Source organism: Melanerpes formicivorus, unplaced genomic scaffold (genome assembly GCF_026170545.1).
Source record: "Melanerpes formicivorus ecotype bairdi unplaced genomic scaffold, bMelFor1.0.p_v2 SCAF_30, whole genome shotgun sequence".
Taxonomy (NCBI): Eukaryota; Metazoa; Chordata; class Aves; order Piciformes; family Picidae; genus Melanerpes; species Melanerpes formicivorus.
Genome location: NW_027142382.1, coordinates 990580 through 1013412, shown reverse-complemented (window position 1 = coordinate 1013412; position 22833 = coordinate 990580). Strand labels below are relative to the sequence as shown.

General features: G+C 37.2%; 1 protein-coding gene across 8 annotated transcripts in view; it reads left to right on the top strand.

Annotated features, from left to right (window-relative positions):
• The window catches only part of DMD (dystrophin), a 1318095-nt gene that overhangs the window by 996244 nt on the left and 299018 nt on the right, over window positions 1–22833 (top strand). For all 8 annotated transcript variants that reach the window (XM_068155047.1, XM_068155048.1, XM_068155051.1 and 5 more), the window contains one exon: window positions 10339–10456. In XM_068155047.1, the coding sequence (XP_068011148.1) occupies window positions 10339–10456 (118 nt within the window). The remainder of the gene's footprint in view (window positions 1–10338; window positions 10457–22833) is intronic.

The window sequence follows — 22833 nt, the reverse complement described above, 5'->3', positions numbered from 1 at the left end:
GGTTGGTCAGGCAGGACCTGCACTTCCTAAATCCATGCTGGCTAGGCCTGATCCATTGGCCATCCTGTAAGTGTTGTGTTATTGCACTCAGGATGACCTGTTCCATGATCTTGCCTGGCACTGAGGTCAGGCTGACAGGCCTGTAATTCCCTGGCTCATCCAACCGGCCCTTCTTATGGATGGGCACCACGTTGGCCAGCTTCCAGTCCTCTGGGACCTCGCCAGTGAGCCAGGACTGCTGGAAAATTATGGAGAGTGGCTTGGCCAGCTCATCTGCCAACTCTCTCAGCACCCTAGGATGAATCCCATCTGGTCCCATGGACTTGTGGGGATCCAAGCTGCTAAGGAGAGTTCCAACCACCTCCTCATGGAACATAGGGAAACTGTGCAGCTCCCTGGCTCCTTCTGCCAGCTCTGCAGGCCAGCTGTCAGGAAGACGTTCTGCCCTTCTAGTAAAAATTGAGGCAAAGAAGGTGTTAAGTATCTCTGCCTTTTCCTCATCCTTGGTTACAATGTTCCCCTCCGTATCCACCAAGAGTGGAAGTTGTCCTTGCCCTTCCTCTTGCTATTAATGTATTTATAGAAGGACTTTTTGTTGTCCTTCACAGTAGAGGCCCGTTTAAGCTCCAAGTGTGCTTTTGCCTCCCTAATTCTCTTCCTACAAGACCTAGCAACATCCTTAAACATTCTGTGGGTTGCCTCCCCTCTCTTCCAAAGGTGATACACCCTCTTTTTTTCCCTCAGTTCCATTAAAAGTTCATGAACCATCCAGGCTGGCCGTCTACCCCGGCGGCTCATCTTCCGGCACATTGGCACAGCCTGTCCCTGAGCCTTCAACAATTCTTCATTGAAGTAGGTCCAGCTCTCCTGGACCCATTTGTTTTTAAGGGCTTTATCCCAAGGAACCCTCTGGTTCCCTCGGGTTCCTTGAGTAACCCGAAGTCTGCCCTCCGGAAGTCCAGAGTGGAGGTCTTCTTGCCGCCCCTCTTGGCTTGACCAAAAACCGAGAATTCAATTATCTCGTGGTCACTGGACCCCAAACACCCTCCAACCACCACATCGCCCACCAGTCCTTCCCTGTTGGTGAAGAGGAGGTCAAGCATAGCCTTGCCCCTGGTAGGCTCTCGCAGCACCTGGGATAAGAAGCTGTCCTCCATGCATTCTAAGAACCTTCTAGACTGTCTCCTCTCTGCCGTGTTGAGTTCCCAGCAGATGTCAGGCAGGTTGAAGTCACCCATGAGAACAAGGTCCGGAGATCTTGAGACAGCCCTAAGCTGCCTATAGAATGCTTCGTCAACATCTTCCTCCTGGTTGGGTGGTCTATAACAGACTCCAACCAGGGTGTCTGCCCTGCTGGTCTTCCCTCTAATTCTTATCCAGAAGCATTCAACCCAATCATCCCTAATCTCCATCTCAATGGCATCTAGTGCCTTCCTGATGTACAGGAATACCATAATATCATACTATATATATATATATATATATATATATACACTATATATACCATATATATATATTATATATACTATAATATCATACTATAATATCATGTCTATTCAGTACCATTTTATGCAAGGTCGGACTATACTCTACTTAAAAAGTGTGGCAAGTTAAAGAACCTGTAACTCTGCTTTTGTAGTGCACTGACAAAGTATATTTTTTCACTGGCTCAGCCTCAGATAAAAGCAGTTTGCTACCACCATCATTTGAAAAGAACAGTAAAGAAAGAATGAAGTAGCAGCTTTAAGAAATATGACTGCTGTCTTCAGTGTTCTTGGTAGTATACATTTGTAAATGCATTGGAAACATCCTTAGCCTGAAACCCATTAGTTATATAGGAGAAATAAAACACCAACTTTTGCAAATTCACATTCTACAACTGTGTGTTGAGAGACTGGTTCTGCTGACTAATAGAGAAGTTGGGGAAGCTCTATAGCTCCTAACACTGTTTTCCACCCATTAAACTATTTCATGTGATTACTTGAAAGAACATAAGATACCTTGGATTAGTTGTGGAGGATTGTTTAGATGGTCATACTTTATTGTAAACAAAATAGAGTCAAGCAGACACATTCTATGGGGGGGCAAAAGGCTGTAATTTCATAGAGAGTTTGTGTATGCTCTGTTGGTACTGTAGTCTCTTGGAGATGTAATCCTATTTTAGTCTTGAGTTCTTACGTGTGTTCTTCTAGTGGAATGGATCTCATTATAACTAAACATCCAAATCTCTAAATGTTGTTCCACTTGTTACAGATACATCTTTAGCTTTATTCTCTTTTTTTCTCCTGCTTATAATAGAGTGGGCATTGCTTATAATAGACTGGACATTAAGGAAAAAAAAGTCACAGAAAGAGTGGTCAGGTATTGGAATAGGCTTTCCAGGGAGGTGCTTGAGTCACCAGCCCTCGATGCATTTAAAGGTAATTTGTGTGTGGTACTTGGGGATGTGGTTTAGAGGGTGAACTTTGTAGAGTAGGTTTATTGGTTGAACTTGGTGATGATGAGGATCTTTTCCAACCTGAGTGTTTCTGTGATTCTGTGAATTCTTTTTATCTGAGAATGATACAAGCACAAAATCTTTTAAACTAAAACTTTTTCCCCATCTCCTCGAGACCTTTCTATTCTGTTTACTCAATGGGTTCCAGTGCAGACCATGAAGATATCTCAGGACGAGTAAGCTGCTGATGGCTTGACCCTCTTCCTGGATATGCACTGTATGCATAGACAGCATGCTTTCCATGTAGTGTCCCTCTGTTCAGTACTAGTTTTCACATATATAGTGTCAGAAATTGTCAGTTTTCATCAATTTTGAATGTTACTATACATTAGTGTAAAAATGACACTATATATATATATATATACACATATATATATATATATAAAGTTTATTCTAACTATTAGATATTGGAATAAACTCCCAAGGGAGGTAGTGGGTTCTCCTACGTTAGATAGTTTCAAGGCCCAGCTTAACATGGTGCTGGGCCTTCTCATTTAAACTGTTTTCTTACTGTGAAAGGTTGAACTAGATGATTCTAGAGGTCCCTTCCAACCTGGTGTCCTATGACTCTATGAATTCTATGAAAAGTCTTACCTGGGGATCTTTTCTAAGTACATAGAAGCTAAGCTTCCCATCCTTGAAGACTTTGGTATTTTGTTTACCAGGTATCCAGGAAAAGATGGTTATTCCACCACCTCTGTCTATTGACTAGCTACTATCCTGTCTTGCTCTGCATATTGTAGTGTAAGGTGCCACTGTAACTGTTAAGGACAAGATAAATTCAGTTTTTAGATGGGTTTTTTTGTATGGCATTCTTGCAACTTCTTGTGATATTGTAGGTTCCTTGGACCGTGAGGACATCTTGCATCCGTTCTGTATCTTAAACACATTTTCTGGGATACCAGCATAAAAGGGAAGAACTAAGTTGCAGGTTAGCTTAGCAAAAACATGCCATTGTAAATGCCACTAAACATACAGCCAAACTTTACAAAGACTTTGGAAATTTTGCCTATCCTTATATTTTATTTTTCTCTTGAAAAGGAGTGGGTTCAGAAAGAGCATGCTTAGCAAGGCAGGTCTCATCAAGTGCCTTTGGTTACTTCTTTCCTCTTGAGTTGGTATAAGCTGATCCCCTTGTGATGGAATTTTTTCTTTCTTTTTTATCATTGACATCATGTAATGGATTGTATGAATTCTTTAAATGAGTGTGAAATGTCACATAGCCAAATTTACTCTCATTTAACTTCACATCTGTGTAGCTGCCTCTAACATGCATTAATATGATGTCACTCAGCAAGGGACCTAGTGCATTGAATTCTTATGTCTCTGCAGCCTGTTTTCCTAATCCAAAATTCTTTTCAGCTCAGACTGAACTTTTATGTGCTTCCAGCTTTTTATGTCTAGGGCTAGGCTACATTCTGCCATGCTAGACCTGCTTGAAATCATATTATCTTTGTCTTACAAACTATGTGTATGCCACCTTTTTCAAAGTGCTGGTACCCAGCTTGGTGGTGTATGAGGATGGTAAAAAACATCTCAGTGGGCTTTGTCTGACTTTTAGACTCTGAGGGAGTCTCATTATTTTACCTTACATGTGACTTGGACCCATGCTGTATGTACTTTCTCTCACTGGTTGTCCCATTTCCAGATAAGTGTATCTGTCTCCTGCAGTTCAGGAGCAGTACAACTGATTTCCCTGTGGAAGATGTTTGGTTGGGATTTTTTTGTTTTGGTTGGTTGGTTTTGTGGATTTTGTGGTTGTTTTATTTTGGCCAGCTCTATTAATAGAGTAGAGTAGAATAGAATAGAATAGGAATAGGAATAGGAATAGAACAGAACCTAACCGAACCAGGCTGGAAGAGACCTTCAGGATCATCGCATCCAACCCATCAACCAATCCAACCCACCTAAACAGCTAAACCATGGCACCAAGCACCCCATCAAGTCTCCTCCTGAACACCTCTAATGATGGTGACTCCACCACCTCCCTGGGCAGCCCATTCCAATGGGCAATCACTCTCTTTGTATAGAACTTCTTCCTAACATCCAACCTAAACCTCCCCTGGCGCAGCCTGAGACTGTGTCCTCTTGTTCTGTGTGTGTGTAAATTTTTCGGGGTTTTTTTTTGTTTGGTTGGCAGGGGAGGTGTTGGGTTGTTTTATTTTGGTTTGTTTTTTGTTTGTTAATTGTTTTTTTTTTTTTCCCTCTTCTGCAGTTCAGCCACTTCTCCTTAGATATCTTGCAATATCTGGTCCTAAAGACTTTTTCCGTAGACAGATGGGGGAGCAAGGAAGGAAGAAACTGAGAGGGAGCTCTCCCAGTCTCAGCCATCACCATCACTTTATATTGCTGCTCAGCACATGGAGATTCAATTTAAGAACTCATTCTGCTTAGATTGGTCAGTGCACATCAACAGCAAAGAATGGAGATTCAAATAAAGAGATCCTCATTCTGCTTAGTTTGGTCAGTGCACATCAACAACATGTTGCACTTTTTGTTGTTGTGATTTCCTGATACAAAGCAGAATTCATAAATTGAAAAGGAACAGTCCTCAGACAGTTACAATTCTGCCAAAATAATTTATTGAGTGACTGTCATAAAAAGCACCTAAAAAGTTCTGTGATGTTTTTTCATGCATCTAGCAAGAACTTGATAAGCTGTCACTGGTGGCTTTCCCACAGCATCACTGATGGAGTTGATATATTCACTAAGACAGTGGTGAGAGCTACTTAGGCAGTCCTCAAGTGGGCCCTAAGTGGGCATAAAATATGTGCTTATGAAAATTTAAGCTGCATAAATCACTCTGGTGAAATCAAATCACAGTGTCTAGTCTGTTAATGTTTTGATTTAGCTGACAGGTATCTATCAGTCTGCAACACTGCTAAATAGTAACTCTAGAGCTTCTTATTTTCCTAACATTATATGTGCTTTGGAGGCAAAACAGAAAATAGCTAATAGCAAAACCAAAAGCTGATTTAAGAGGAAAAGACTGCATTATGTTACTTTCATTAGTTCATAATTTTATGTTTAAATGTAGACAGTATGTAGACGATCATTTTCTCTATTTCCCTCCCTGCATAGTGAAAAGAAAACAAATTCAAATTGTGCTTGGGAGGAATAACTTAACAAAGCCAATTTTGTTATGCAGATGAATTGTAGGTGTTGCATATCTGCAGTTTCTGAAATTGTTAGCAAGCCTTTTTTTTTTTTTTTTTTTGCCTTTTTTCTTTCTAAAGCTTTCTCTTTTTCTAGGTGTATATATAACACATATTTAGAGAACCAACCAGCCTTAAGAAACTCTGGCTTTTTAAATATAAGTTGTCTTGGCTATACATTTTGTTCAGGAAGAGTTTCATTGTTTGCTTAAACTTAATGTTTGAAGTCTGAAGTTTTTCAAATGCTGAGCAAATAATTTCCTCAACAAATATTTAGTGGACTTGTGTTTTTTATGGTGAGTTTTGTAGGAGGAAAAAGGTCCTTAGCAAGAAAAGTGTATGTTCCTTCTCTATTGCATTCCAAATTAATCATTCTTGTTTTGTTTTTTTTTCTAGTGGTCTACTCATTCATTTCATTAAACAAGCTTGAAGTTGGGTCAAGCAAATAATTCCAAATGGTTGGGAAGCTTTAGTCTTCAGCCATGGGTTGTTTATGGCATAATGGCCCTTGTAGTTTGCTCTTAATATCAAAGGTCTTCTCTAAACCTCTTTTTTGAACAAACACATTTTTTTTTTGTTGTTGTTGTTTGTTTGATAACTGTTTAGTTATTTGTTAACAAACTGTCTTCAACTAGTAGTGTGTAAATACAGAGAAAAATAGTAAGGACCTGGTAGATGTAAGGACCACTACAGAGAACTCCTCAGTTAAACACTAAAAAGGAATTGTGGGACCTATTTTACCCAATAATTTTTAATTTCTTCATAATATTTTTACTTACTTGTTTTTCAGAGACATTTTTCAATGTAGTAATATAAAATAGTTATGGAGCCAGCCAAGAGCCTTTTTTGAAGAAGCATGCAGACTGAGACATAATCATGCATAATATTTCAGAACAGCAACCTTAACTCCTGTTTACATGTTTAAAGTTCACCAGTGGGAGATGAAGAGTCCAAGCTTTGGTGTGAGAACCCCCTCAGTTTAGGAAGGATTTTGACTTGCTGGAGTGTGTCCAGAGAAGGGCAACAAAGTTGGTGAGGGGCTTAGAACACAAGCCCTATGAGGAGAGACTGAGGGAGTTGGGGTTGCTTAGCCTGGAGAAGAGGAGACTCAGGGGTGACCTTATTGCCCTCTACAACTGCCTTAAGGGAGGTTGTAGACAGGCAGAGGTTGGTCTCTTCTCCCAGGCAACCAGCACCAGAACAAGAGGACACAGTCTCAGGCTGTGCCAGGGGAGGTTTAGGCTGGCGGTTAGGAGGAAGTTTTACACAGAGAGAATGATTGCCCATTGGAATGGGCTGTCTGAGGAGGTGGTGGAGTCACCATCACTTGAGGTGTTCAGGAGGAGACTTGATGGGTTGCTTGGTTGCATGGTTTAGTTGATTAGGTGGTGTTGGATGATAGGTTGGACACGATGGTCTTGAAGGTCTCTTCCAACCTGGTCTGGTCTGGTCTGGTCTGGTCTGGTCTGGTCTGGTCTATTCTATTCTATTCTATCCTATTCTGAAAATAACTATAATCAGAAGTAGTGAATGATTAGTTGAATACTTAAGACTTTGTGGCATCCTGGAATTCAAATATTCGAGTTTAATAATGTTTGCCATAAAGTCAAAAAATTTGTGTGGTTAGTTTGTCCAGTCACAGAATGTTTTTTTGAGTTTGATAATACTTTGAGAGGGCCTCAAATGTTGCTGTTTATTTTCATGCTACAAGGTTCCAGGAAGGCTCAAAAATCATGTGCTTTAGTAGCTACTTTAAGTGGCTATCCAGGGTTTTATGTGTAGATTTCATGTGGAGCAAACATTGACCATGTGTTCAAGATTGTACCAATTGGTAAAATTGTACAAATAAGCATTGTAACAATCTTACAATTTTAAGTGATAAAATTCTACCAAATAAAATAGAACATTTTTTGGGTAAGATTTTCAGATGCTTTGTATTAAATCAGATGAAAAACAAATAAATTGAGGAACTCTATTTGTTCCTTATTCTGAGTGGCTGCAATTCTAAGACTAAAAAAACCCCAAACAATAAAAATCAATTTGTTTTGTATTATATATTATTGTTTCCTGACAGGTCTGTCCATAGTGCAAGGGTTTGAAGATGTCCTTGCTGACCTTTCAAAAATACTTTTTAATACATCCAGCAGAAAGGAAGTTTATTCACATTACATAGCAGATGAAGGATGTCCTCGGAGTCTGTATAGGGATGAAACTGCTGTGTCCCTGAGGGAGCAGAAGAGTTAGCAGAATTCACTTTAAAGAGGCATCACTAGTTTTTCTGAGTGTCCACTTCAGGAATTGCAGATGGATCTTGCAGATGGGTAAATAATTCTCTTAAGATTTAGGCATACATCAGCTCTAATTGTTCATTTTGGTATCTCTTTACCGATGAGTCCTTGCCTGTTGCTTTGTTTCATACTAAATTTCATATGGCAGAAGCAGAAGTATTTTTCTATTGTACAAGCAAAGCATTTCAAGACTGGTTAGAGACTCAGGCTAGATCAGATGAATCATTCTTCTATTCAGCCTATCAAATAACTAAAATTTTATTTAGGAAACTTTAGGGAATAGTTCAGAGTCACGATTAGCATAAAAGCTTAGAATCAGTTAATTTACTTTTCCTCTTTTAAACAGTTTCCAGGCAGAGGAAGGAGAGGGAAAGGGGACTATTGCTTTGGAGGCCACACAGTTATCTGAACATGTTGCATGTGTTTTAATCTTTCTTTTGCACATTCATTTTGACAATATGTATAATGCAGATCTTAGGCTGCAATGGGGATGCTTCTTCTGTTGAAAAATTCATGTCACTCATAATGTTGTCTTCCTAGAAAATGGAGTTTTGAAGGCACATAGATATCTAGAGGTAGTAACTGCAGCAGTAGATTTTATTTCTTTTTCTTGAGTGCTTTCACTAAGGAGAGATTTGTAATGAGAAATTTAATCCTCAATTATTTTATTCTTCTTATTCTTCACTTAATTCATGTGCTGCTTTAGCTGCTTGTCACTGTAAGCCATCCAGTCAGTATAAAACTAAAAATATACCCTCCAAACTTTTGTGTATGAGTTTAAAAAGCCAGTTATAATAGAACTGAAAAGAACTTTTGATACAGAAGTTAAAGGCAAAAAAGTTCACAGGGTGTAGCTAGACGTGTATCTTGAAAAGTATGGGGTTTTGGGGAAGTGTTTGCAATGGAACAAAAAGGAAAGGCTGTGGAGCTTTTAGTTTGCTTTTGATGATGCCTGCTGTAGATACTGGAAGTGATATTCTCATGCTTTTTTTGTTAATCTCATGGAACAAAACAATTTTTATTTTTTTTTTAAAAAAGGTTTTAATCTGTCACCTTCAACTTGCCGAAATTATGTAACTCTGATCTCAGATTGAAAGGCCAAATTAAAGATAAGACTCTGCAGGTCTTATCATCAGGGAATAACACCTTATTAGAATCAAGTATGATTATTTAGAATAAAAATATTTTTAAAGGGGGCAGAAATACTTTAAAGACAGTCATATGTTCAAGACACATAGCCAACAGCCAGGGGAGCATATTCACAGTTTATTTAACCACTGCCCACATAAGAAATCTAAGAAATAAAACCCCTACATAGTCCTTTGTTGTCAGCTTAATAGTAGATACACTCTATCTCCTAGCTATATACTGTTCTGTTCTGGTGACTAAAAAGTGTGAGTGAAAAAAAAAAAAAGTCATCATTTTCATAATTATGTAATAAATCTTACTGCTTTCAACTCCTAAGATTGGGGAATCTAGCAAATATCTTTTCTTGAAGTCTTTTCTTGAAGTCTAATGACAGTGATTTAAATTTTCTAGATTTGATCAATGACTCTTAGATATATGCTTGGATGCTTCCTATCTGGGAAACCATTGACTAGATTCCATGTTTGCTCTTCCTTAATCTTTCAAAATAAATAAGTACATGCATAAATCTTATATGCCTTCCATTCCCTGAGTTGTCATTTTCATTATATCAAAAGCTATTGTATTTTACTTCCTAAAGACCATGACTCACTACTTTGAAGTCCTTGTGAGAAACTCTAGATATATTTCTCACACTCTAGGCAAGTTGTCTGGGTCTTCTATATCTGCTTAACTAACATATAAATTATTTTGAGTGTTAATTACTTTTCTGGCAAGTAAGGTATCAGGCAGAAAAAATGCCACAACATTAAGAGTCTCACATTGGCTTTAAACCAAAATGTAGTAATTAAACAATGTTAAAATATTAAGAAACAAATATTATTAATTAGACTTCAAGAGTTACTAGGAAAATCCCACCTAATCTAGTAAGAAGGTAAACACCTATTTTTATTTGTTTTTAATAAAGTATAAAATCTGAGAGAATATAGAACAATATCCTGCTGTAGCATTATAGAGGAGATTATCTTACCCTTGCATATTGTGACGGGTTTAAAAATGAACAATGGTTGTCATTCTATATCTAGTTCTGTAGATTCTTTTAACATTATTATTACAAGCTTTACTTGATATTTTAATATTAACATTAACAACAATATTTGGAAGGTCTAGACCAAATTCTTCATCTTACTTGAAACGGTGAAGAGTTTTTCTGCTTTAAATCAAGCTGGCACACACAAAAATAGTCTTTATATGTGGTCTTCTTAGCAGTTCTACATAATTTTTGTGTTTAATTTTATTTTTGTGCAACTAGGCAATACTACAGGATCTGGAGCAGAGACGTCCCCATCTGGATGAACTAATAACTGCAGCACAAAATCTGAAAAACAAGACAAGCAATCAAGAGGCCAGAACAATAGTTACTGACCGCAGTAAGTGGTGTTTGTGCTATCACGTAATGTTTCAGCAAAAATGGAAAATATTGTAGTACCTGATAAGCATAGCACTTTTCAGACACTTTTTGCCATTGTCATGAGAAGGAGAATTCTACCAGGAGGCAGTTCTCACAATGTGTTTCCAAATTGCCTATAGAAGAAATGTCAGTGAATGTCAGTGATCATAGATTTCATTTTTTTTTTACCTTAATTTCATGTTGTACGTTTTCACAGTGGAAGTACTTGGTGGAAAACATAGAACATGATCATTATAGATAATGTACTATATTTATTCTTAAATATGGAGGAAAAAGAATGAATTGACAGAGTATAGCCATAGCCTTGTAAGAAGTTTTCAATTCCATCTCCCATACTAGAGCCGCACCCTCTTCTTTCATATCCCCTTAGCAGATGCACAGGTCTGATGACACTCTGTATTACTCTGTATTCTTCAGTTCTGGTTTCCCTTTCCAGAACTAACCAACAAGCTGTGACTAAGGTGGAAAAATCAGTAGATAAAGCTATGGAAGAATTCTATAAAAGCCATAATCTTGTCACTCCTGGATATGTGAATAAGATGTCCTTCACTATGGGAGGAAACACACTCTCCAAGTCATGCTATAAAAGCAACCACCTACAACAGACTTATATATTTTAATTTATTGAGTACTTAGAACTCAAAATCATATTAAAAAATTGCATTTCTAATGGCCCTGGAGGTCCATTGTAGAGCTTTTCTTTGTATGTGGACACAGCCAATTCACTTTAGATGAGGATCCACAGGGCTCTGGGCAACCTGATCTAGTTGAGGATGCCCCTGCATACTGCAGAGGGGTTTGGACTAGATGACCTTTGGAGGACCCTTCTAACCCAGACCACTCTGTGATTCTGTGATTCTGTAATTCTATGAATACAAACTGTTCTGTACTCCTGTATATCAAGATCAGAGATTGCTCCCTGAAACTGATGACTGTGAAGGTGTATACCTAGGATAAACTTCCCTATCCCCATAATTTATATATAATATATATAAATAGATATAATATATGTATTTATATATATATTATATATACAAATATATATTATATATACTTTATATATATATACACTTACTTTTCTTTTTATTTTTATTATTCCATCAGATAAATACTTTCCATAATAAGTTAAAATGACATTGCATGTTTAGACTGCACTGTTGTTAGTAGCAACAGCAGACTATATCCTATGTGAAATGACATTGTATAACTGCTCTTCTCTTCCTGGACTTGAAACATATTAATGAAAGACACAAGCTGTATTTGTTTTACTTGAAGTTAGAGATTTGAGAAGAAATAGGTAGTGCTTATATATTGCATATGAAGCTGTCCCTAATTTGAAGATCATGAATTTAGCTGAATTCAGATGCAGTGTGTACATATACCTTGACTTTGCATCACTAATTCAAAAGTCAACATATGTAGTACTCCCATCAGTATTTTCTAGCATGTTTTAATTTTTAATTCTGATACATGTCTTTTGAAGATAAGAGTTGCAGAATTTACATGAAAAGCAAGGATAATTCCTGTATGCTCTCAGGTGAATTGTATTCAGGCCTAGATTTTGTTCTGTTGGAAAACCACACTTCACTTTAAGTGAAATTGCCTTCTGAGACAGATTAAATGCTTCCTTCTTATACAGTAAAACAGAAAGAAAATTAAACCTTTGGACTGTAAATTTTTCATTGAGTTTGTGGTAACCCAACTATACTACAGCTTTCATTGGTTGCTAGCTGTGTGGTGGATATATTAAACATGATGATATCTTACTTTTATGGGTTAGAAATCCCCAAATTAGTTGATTTTCAACTTAAAGTATACAACATTATTTTTTGCTGTGATAGAATAGCATAGCATAGAATAGAAAAGAATTAACCAGGTTGGAAAAGACCTTTGTGATTTAGCAATTAATTTCCTATACTGAAACTATTAATATCCTTCACTGCAAAAATGCAGCCTGTGGTGCAGTAGATACATATCATGTCCTTTTATGGTCTTTCAAGTACTTCGTAGTGTAGTATAGCATCTCGTGGCATCATCCTGTTGTTTCTGGTTAAGTAATTTTAGAGAATACAAAAAAATCTATTGTCAGAAATATGCAGGGTCTACATTTCTGCAAAGGTGGGAGGTAAAGTATGATCAGGGCCATTCCTGATCCAGTCTTCTGAGGCAGCAAGCTAGATTCGTGAGGGTTTTTTCATGTTTAGTAAGTTTATATTTGTACAATTTTAGGCAATACTAAACACTATCCAGAAGTCTTTAGAATTTTAAAGACATCATGGGTTTTCCAGGGGAAAAAAAAAATGCTGTTTTTTTCCAGATATATGCTAATTGTGGCATACTGTTAGCTAAAGTACTTCCTTAAAAGAATAATAATAATTTTTATATTTTGAATTGCATGTTTTACACACAAACTCTCACATGACAAAGACGGAGGTTGTTCTCTTTGGTTTGAATCAGGCCTACTAAATACCTATATAGACAGCCTCCACTTGTCCTTGCTGCAGCTACCATGGTGATAGTTCATCCCTCCAACCCCTTCACAAAGCTACTTTGTCCCAATCTTAGGAAGACTCTCCTTAACACCTAGGACATGCTAACCATGGCTCTCTAATACAGCTCCTCTGAAGCCTCTACAGTGCAGCCTGCTGTACTCAGGGTGCTGATCCAAATCCTTTCCGTATGAATCTTGCTTACAGTCAGAGCTGGACCCTGGACCAGAGAACTTGCTCTACTTACTAAGGTCTGAACATTCTTCTCAGCCCTAGAGAGCACCAACTCTGTTATATTTGGACTTTTCGTATGAGTCCTGCAGCACAATACTCCTCACTGGCAACCTCACCCACTGTTTCCCATTTCCTGTGTTGTTTCCCTCTCCCCCACCTCCTTTGTGAATACAAATAGGTTACCATGGTTATGTCTAAGAAGTTATTAGTAGTCATTCAAATACATCCAGTTTCATTAATCAGTATTGTGCCACTTGTGCTCCTCTGTCTCAGCTGCATACCACTCTCACATGCAGCCTTCTGTAGCATCATGCTCTCAGGTGCTAAATCATAGAATCATGTGTTGGATCCCATGATGAAGGAAAGAGAGCAGGGCTACCCTGCACTGATCTATCGCATAGGAGATGATAGACTCAATTATATCTAGTGCACTGCCTCTGCCCAGGTTGAAGCACAGGATCTCACACTTCAGACAGTATAAAACTGAGAAAATGAGCTACTTTGTATGAATATGTTGTTAATTTCCTTTTGGAATTGAGGTGCTAGTAAAAAAAAAACCCAACAACAACAAAACAAACAATGCAATTATCTGCCAAATATTACTGAACAGATATACTATAAATACTAAATGAGACTCATAGCTACTCTACAAAGTAGCTGCATTCTTGGTCACAGGGTGGGTCAAAGTGTCATTAAATAGAATTAAAGCCCTGAAGGTTCTGGCTTCTGTGGTAGCCTTGGTAATTCCTGAGTCATTTCACATACAGAAATATGTGTATTATGCTCCTAAAAGTCTAACTATAAATAATATTTAGAAGGTGGTTTTAAAGTATTAAAAAATAAAAAAAAATGAGACTAACATTTTATATAACATCAAGCAAATAAAAAGATATTTGTTAGAGAATCTCTATGAAAAATTGCAGCAATGACAATCATCAGATTTTTTTCTGCATAACTGTCGTAATATTGCCTAGGTTTAACCATTCTCCAGGGAATAAAAGCAGAGATTACAGATTAATTTATACAATTTAATTATTTCCTTTGCACTTCCCCCCTCCCTACCAGATTAACTTCATTATTTGTATGAAATTGCAGGAGCGAAACTATATAAAAAAGAACTAGGCTTTATGAAATAAAGCTTGGGTTATGTTTACATAATATTATACTTAAATCTTTGTTTATGCTATGTGAATCATAGTTTGTTTACAAATTATACATTAGAGAATACATAGGAATAATAATTACATTTAGTCTTGAGGAAAGGTTGTGGGAAAAAGCAAGAAACCTCCTTATTCCTTTAATGCCTTTGGTAAAACATTCTGTTCTAGCAGAATCATATGCTGTGCAGTAATGTTTTTCTCAACATAATGCACCACATCTCCAAACCACTTTTGCTTTATTGCTGATTAGAATGTTGTTTCTTTAAATTGAATGAGTTTATAAGCAACTTTGAATATAATAAAGTAATTAAGCTTTGAAAAATCCCTTTATTTTTCCATCAGTTCTTCTGCACAGAAGACATAAAGCTAGTAACACAACAACATAGAAATACACTAAAAGATAACAAAAACAAATGTATAATCTTAGAATCAGAAATAATGAAGTAATTCCAAAGACTGTGTTAGATCTTGCTGGATCCTGGAAATGTTAGAAACTTTAAATAGCAAGCCTTCCTACTGCTGTGTTCACACACATGCAAAAAATAACAGTGAATAACCTTTCTGCATTTTCACTTTGCTAGTAATTTACATCCCAGTTTTGTAATGTGGTGTCTAGCTCTGTAAGTATTACAGGAGGTATGAAAATGAATATTTATAGAACTCTGTGAAGAAATAATCTCTTACTGACCAAAGAATTTTCCTTTTAAGATTATAAGAAGCCAAAACCACAGACATCTCTCTTCAGTAATTCTGTGTGAAATTCTATTGCATTAAATAAATTAATGATATCAATAAATACAAGCATTTCAGTGAAGACTATTTTGATCAACAACTACTCATTGGCAGCATTTTGAAATTTTATTTGGCAGTTTTTAAAACCAAGTCCACAAATGTACAAATAATTTATAGGGGATGTCTTCAGAAGATTTATTTTGGTTTGGGTTTTGTTTGGGGGGGGGGTTATTCTTAAAGAAAAGAGAAGGATGTATGTTATAATTGGTTGTGAAGAGAGCTGCATTTGGACTAGTCAGAAAAGAGCCCAAGTGTCTCTGTGGCATTCAATAAAAACATCTTTATTGAATAGTTTGTTCTATTTGACAGTTTTATGGCAAAATCATCAACTTGTCATCATTTTCACAACAAAATTATGGAAATTCCACAGTGACTTACAGCTCTACCGTTGTTCTCGACATCTTAATAAAATAGCCGTCTCCATTGTACTGACATCCATGTGGTTTTCTCTTGGAGCTATTGAATACAAATAGAGTTTACCACTTGAAGGAAACCCAAATTTGAAATCTGTCATCCTCTATTAAAACTCTTAGTTACCAAGACTGTAAATGAAAAGTGCAAGAGAAAACCGTACTTGCATACAATTTGCCCAGTTTTCTTGTTGATATTTTTGAGGTGAATTATTGAATGAACCTCAGTATTCTGTTCTCTGTCCTCCATGTATTTCAAGCAATTCTTAAGAAGATGAGCAATAGGATTCCTATGTCATAAAGATAAAAATGTTATTAGTCATTCTGATGCACTACTTTAGTGCAGAAACTTTGTTTTTTCTATGAGAATTCTATGCCATGGAAATGAAGGAAGAAACCATTTGTTGTTAAAGAAATGTCACTGACAGCATAAAGCTATAGCTCTGAAAGGCATAATGCGTTACTGCGAAGACAACCTCATTTGAAACCACTTCCTTGGCATAGATTTGCTACTACAGAATTTGTAAGAAAGTTATAGGACATTTTAAGGAGTTACAAAGTTATTTTAGAACACTGGAGAGAATTGCCCTTTAAGATAAAGAAATAACATGTCCCAGAAATGTCTGAGTGATCAGGGAATTACAGTTACATGTCACTTCTCAGGCTATATATACTAGCAGCATATGGTTTAATGGACAAAGAGCAAGATCTAAACTGCCTGCTTCAGGTGTCATGCTTCTAACAAGGTTGAGAGAATGCAAGGTGACCATCCTCTATTCCTGGTTATATTCTTCAGTAAAAGAGGTACAGTTTTTTTGGTAGCCCCAGAGCTGATATGTGTACTAGGTGTTATCAGTTCTGGTGGCTTTCTCAGGGCTCACTTACCCTCCTGACTTGTGAAGGCAGTTAGATGATTGTTAAACTTTACATTATGTGGTAATTCAACATAACAGGCTAATTCTAGATGAAACACTTACAAACAGGTAAGAAAGTTCTATGTTCGTAGGAATAAGCTTGTATTTGGAGAATAGGCAGCCTGGGTTGCTGTGTTGGATAGAGGTACTTAATTTTACCCAAATTATAAGTGTTAGTAAAATTTTGTTGCTATTATTTCCAAATAGCTAGGAGAGCAAAATGTTTGACCAAATCTCTCCTCAGGAAAACAGGATCACAAAGTAAGTTCTCTGCTAATTGTGAGTTTATGAACAGGAAATAGAAAGTTCGGTGAGGAGCATAAGGTTGTGCTGCAGGATAAGGCCTTTCAGAAAGGTTATTGGTTTTGGTGAGTGTTTTAGGGTTTCTTTGTTGTTCGAGGTGGGGGTGTGGGGGGTGTGGGGTGTGTGTGTGCAGACTGTGTGTTTGTTTGTTCTGGGTTTTTTAAGCCTTTAAAAAAATTTGACCAGGCTCAGAAAAGTAAAAAATAAACAACCCACCCTGAATAAGGAAAACGTGGTTTGCTAGGTGGATGCTTCACATTAACAGGCTATTGTATGATGTAGCCATGGGTACATGAAGTTGGAGGATTTGTAATGTACCATCACCTGAGAGCAGGAGAGTGTTCTCACTCTAATCTAAGAAAAAATTTGCTAAGGCATTATGTGAGAGCTGGTGTTGGGGACTCATTTGTGTGGTTTTTTTTAGCTTCTGTTGATCATCATTTAGGGACTAAATTAATAGAGGTAGTTGGTCAGAATGCAAATGAAAAAGATCATCTAAGTTATAGTGCCAAGAAAGTTTAAGACTATTTAATATTCTGCAATTTACTCTGCTGTTCTTAGAATGTTTGGAGGCTGGGATGATAGAGATGGTTTTAGTAAAAGGGTCAAATCATATAAATCTTAAGCCCCTCTCAGCCTTCAACCAATTAGGTGAAAGTAAAAGTAGCCCAGAATGATGAGCGTAGTATCAGGAGGCATTTCCTCTCACCAAGAGCTGTTGTATGCTCCACTACTCAGTGAGGACCAAAAGAGTCCCTGCCACGTGTTCAGGGATTATGGATTTTGACCTCTTTTGTTTGAATATGACAAATCAAAGTCTTTGCACTTTCAGCCAGTGTTTTAAGGTAGGACTGTGTTGTACTGAACAATGTAAAGTTGACTAGGAGCAGACATAAAGAGTGAAAGTATCTATTTTATTTTAATTTCATCCATAACGGTGCAAACAGGAGAGCTATGCTAGCTGTGTTGTGACAAAACAGTCAAAATGAAAATAAGTGGAAGTAAGGGAAAGGAATTGTTCAGAAATTAAGCTTTCAAAATGTGATCAAATTACTCTTTCACTGACCCTTCTCCCAGAGTTTGATGGGCAGCATGTATAATATGCATATATATTATAGCATATGTGATGTGAAATGACTATATCCATAGTTATTTCAAAAACTGTGTCAGAACAGTATATATTCATTTATGCAAGACCATAATTTTCTGTAGTAATTACAGAGCAAGCAGGAAACAAAGGTCCTGAGTGCAGAGATTGCAAGCTAAATTTAGATGCCATGTAACAATCAGCAATATCAGGAAAATGCAGATTTTGGTGTACATTGTGTCCCATTTCTTTTCCTAGAATGAATGCAGTACACAAAGACCAAATATTGGAACCTGCAGTTGCACTCAGGCAACCTAGTTAAGCACCTTGGAGTACATTTGGCCTATGGATTTTACTTTGGCTATCCTCAGTGTAAATTTATTATGGGTTTAGTTTTGCTTGAGTTGGGAATAAACCGATAACAAAAAGGGTATTTTGCACAGCTCCAAATCTCCTTGCAAGTCCAGCCTGAGTAAATACCAGCTTAGCCTGTATGAGATAGGTCCTAAGACTTTGGTGGATGATTGCACCAGCTGGTTGTTTCATTTTGTTACGCATATCGAATCACTATTATGGTGACTTATGAAATACTGAAGGTAATGCTAAAAATATTTCATTACTGCTTTCAGGACCATAAGCATATGAATATGGTGGCTGTAAGACATTTTAATCTGTTCAGTGTGTAGCAATGCTCGTAGGGTTGTGTTCACCTTTACCATGACAAAAAGAGAGGGAAAAGGAAATAGCATAAATTTTTTAGAGATTAGCTGCTCATATCTCACCTTTCTAATTAACAGGCTTATTGTATGATAAGTGAGCCAATGACCCTTCAGAGAGTAATCTTGGCAATCCCTAGCTCAGTAATAGCAAAGGAGTGTAGATGTTGAACATGGTGGTGGCATAGGGCTTGGTGGAACTTAGAACCTGAAACAGAGTATTTAAACATGAATACAGTAGAGAAAATGCCTATGTCTCATAAGTTTTTCCTGGAATTATAGGACTGTGTTTATTTCTTTATCTTCCTGAGTGTAGAAATAATTGCAATGTTCCAGATGAAGATACAATAATTCTGGAGAATATTCATTACATTTCCAATATTATTATTCTCTCTGAATTTTTGTGCTTTTGACAATTTTTCTTCAGTAGGATAGGATAGGGTAGGATAGGATAAGGTGGGATGGGGTGGGATGGGATGGGATGGGATGGGATGGGATGGGATAGAATAGAATAGAAGTGAAGTGAAGTGAAGTGAAGTGAAGTGAAGTGAAGTGAAGTGAAGTGAAGTGAAGTGAAGTGAAGTGAAGTGAAGTGAAGTGAAGTGAAGTGAAGTGAAGTGAAGTGAAGTGAAGTGAAGTGAAGTGAAGCAAAGCGAAGCAGGGTAGATCAGAGTAGAAAAGGGCAGGGCATGGCAGGAGTATTTTGATTGGGAGGGACTAGTCCAACTGCTAGACCAATTCAGAGATGACTAAAAGTTAAAGGATGCTATGAAGGGCATTGTCCAAAGGCCGCTTAAACACTGACAGGCTCGGAGCACTGACCACCTGTCTAGGCAGCCTGTTCCAGTGTTTCATCACTCATGTTTCCTAATGTCTAGTCTAAACTTATGTAATGTGCTTAGGTTCAAAATTTGCTGAGTTTCAGCCCTATCAGAATTCTGACTTTGAAGAATGTCGGCTTGCCTAAAGTTGATTAGGTTTAGTCCATTTAGTGACTCGTGAGTCTCATGAATGTTATGGTCTGTGCTGGGGTGCTAAAGAGACCATGAGCAAAGAAGGGGGAGAGGAGGAATTGTTACTTGTTTTTTTCTTCCAAGCTCCTATGCTTGCAGAGCTGTGCTCCTTTCATAGCTCAAACATCAGCATTTTCACAATGGGTCTTTCATTTTCTAATCAGTGCTTCATTGCCTGGAGTTGTTCAAGAAGATTTTGGACAGGGTTTTGAACAACCTGGCCTAGTGGCATGTGTCCTTGCCCACTGCAGGAGGGTTGGAACTAGATTGTCTTTAAAGGTTTGTTCCAACATGAAATGTTCTATGATACTGGGATTTTGAAATTGCTAATTTGTAAATAAAGCAAATGTGAACATTTTTCTATTTCTACTGTGAAATAACAAATATATTAACTCAGTTTAGATACAAAATGCCCAGAATTTATAATTAAAGTAGAAGGTAGAAATATTTTTAAAAGAAACACTCTTAGTTCTTCTCTTTCAAATAAATTCTTGCTCATTTGGAAATTTTCTTTGTTTTTAAAGGTAAAAGTGAAAGTCAAATCTATAATGTTTCTACTTGGCCCACTGTTTTTATCTGATACATGTACTTTGGTTCATCCTCTGAGCTAAGGTCAGTATTGTTGCCAGCACCTTGCTTTCTGTGGCTGTTGTGTAGGTGAGAGAAGGCAGCTCTTGAGTCATCTCCCTCTGATGTTGTCAGCCATCTACCTCCTGCTGACATCTGATGAGAGGCACATACTGTGGAGGCAGCAGTTGAACCACTGCGCAGGTTTGCATTGTCAGAAGAGGCAAGCAAAAAAAATAATGATAGTCTGTGTTCATAATTTCTAGTCATGGAATACCATAGAGGGCAATTGTAGCCCAACAGATGGTCTCAGAGTTAAGACCAACAACTGGAATCCACTATGTTTCTTAATGGCTATTGCATAAAGTCTGCTTGCTGATGCAGCTTAATTAGTCAGTATTACAGTGGTAAGAATTTGGACCTTGAGGAAGCAAGAACTTAACTTTCAGATGGTGTTACTCTGATAGCTCACGTAATATTCGATGTCAAAGGACAGAGAAAAAGGGGATTTGTTGTTTACGCGTGTGGTGGGTTGAGATTTCCCCCCACAACATAAACTTTGCCAGACCAGCTCAGTTGGACGCAAATGGAGGCTGTATTTACAAGCAAAACTACAATCTACAATGGAATGCAATGAGTATGTACAAAATATACAGTATTGCCCTGGTCAGAGACCAGGGAAACTGTCCCTCACCCCCTGTCCAAAAGGGAGAAACGAGCAAAGAGAAAGTAGCTGTTAGACTTAACCAAAACAATGCAGCCAAGGTCAAGCAGAAGCAGATTAATCTCTCCTGAGTGAAGTGAGCAGAGAGAAGAGAGGCCCCTAGAAGAAGAAAGGTTGTTTGGGTACAGCCAATCTTATAGCAGATATTTCTCCAATTAGTTTAAAATTATCTTTAGTTTTCCTTTTTACACCCAGTAGTGACTTATTTATATTCTCCTACTTTTCTGCTCAAAATCTGTAACAAATTTTAAAGGCATAGCCAAAAACTACCACAATCCATTGTAAAATGAATTACAACCAGTTGCAGTCTTTGAACTTTGAATTTATTTATTTTGTTTAAGAAAATAGAAAGATAAACAGTATGTTGTACTGTGCTTCAGCAACTGACACTCATGTATTGGCAGAATTCCTAAGTACCTTTTAATTTTTGGGGTATTTCTTGCCCACACAGTTTGAGCTGAACCTATTAAATGAAAACCAAAATGAATCAGTGTTCAGATGAAAAAAGAGAAAAAAAAAAAGAGAGAGATATTTGAGAAGCAGGTTTCAGCCTGAATGCAGTAGAAGTTAATAAGTTGATGACATTAAAAATATACGATGTAAATATGAATGTATGATGCCAACACAAAGTTAGGTGGTACTAGGGATTCTAAAATACATTGCCTGTACGCTTCATTAGGTGGGTAATGAATTTCACACATTTCAGAACTTAAACTGCCAGATTTATCATTATGTTTTTGCATCAGTAAGTATGGAAGTCTGTGAGAGCATTAGTATATGAATGCTGATGTAGTTAAATTAATGTTAATATCATTCTTGTTTATGTTCAGAGATGGTAGGATATCATTTCACTTAATTTAATGTCCCATTTTAAATGAAGGCACAGACAAGTCTTATTACTTCTGGAAAGAAAAAAAAAAAGTAGTTTACTTAAATATTTTGTAGGTAAGTTGATTATTACTAATGCTATCATCCATGAAGAGAAATTTGATTTCATAATTATGAATTATTTTCTCTCTATTAGCTTAAGAAAACAAAATCCTAGGGAAAAAAATATTAATGGACCTTTAGGCAAAGCGAAATACATGCATAGTCACTTCTAATTAATAATTACATTCCTAAGGAAAGTCAAAAGTTGGTTGGTTTTTTTTCCCTATTAAGTTCTTTGAAAACTTTTCTAAAACCTTAAAGCTGAAATGACTTGATTACTTCCAACTTCAGTCATCTGGTTAATCACGTTAGTCACAGTCCTGTGGCTTAATTTTGCATCCCTTCCATAATTTTAAATATCATTTCTAAATCTAATGTAGGTCTTCGTAATTATATTGTGAATATTTAAGAAAGTAGCTAAATTGAATAATGCAGTAGCTATTTTTTGTACACAACAAAAGAAACTGAATAAAGCAAACATTTTATGAAAGACCATTAAATCATCTCAGCAAGGGAACCCTCTGGCTGATTTTCACTTAGTACAATGTTACTAAAAACTTCTTTTTTAAATATCATCCAAATATGGGAGACTGCAGGAAAAAATAATTTAGTTGAGTTCTGGTGACATATCCATATGAATTCAGCTCTTGGGCTCAGAGAAGTGTCACTACTGACTCTGCATCCTGCCTAATCAATGTGACTTACAGTGGCGATTCATTTCTCCATAAATGGGAAACTCCAAATTTTCAACATGAGCTAGTAATGTGTACAGGCAGCCCAGAAGGCCAAGTGTGTCCTAGGCTGTACCAAAAGAAGTGTGACCAGCAGGACAAGAGAGGTGATTCCTCCCCTTTACTCTGCTCTAGTGAGATCCCACGTAGAGTACTGTGTCCACTTCTGGTATGCCCAGCATAAGAGGGATGTGAAACTACTGGAGTGGTTCCAGAGCAAGGCTACAAAAATGATCAGGGGGATGGAGAATCTCCCCTATGGCGAC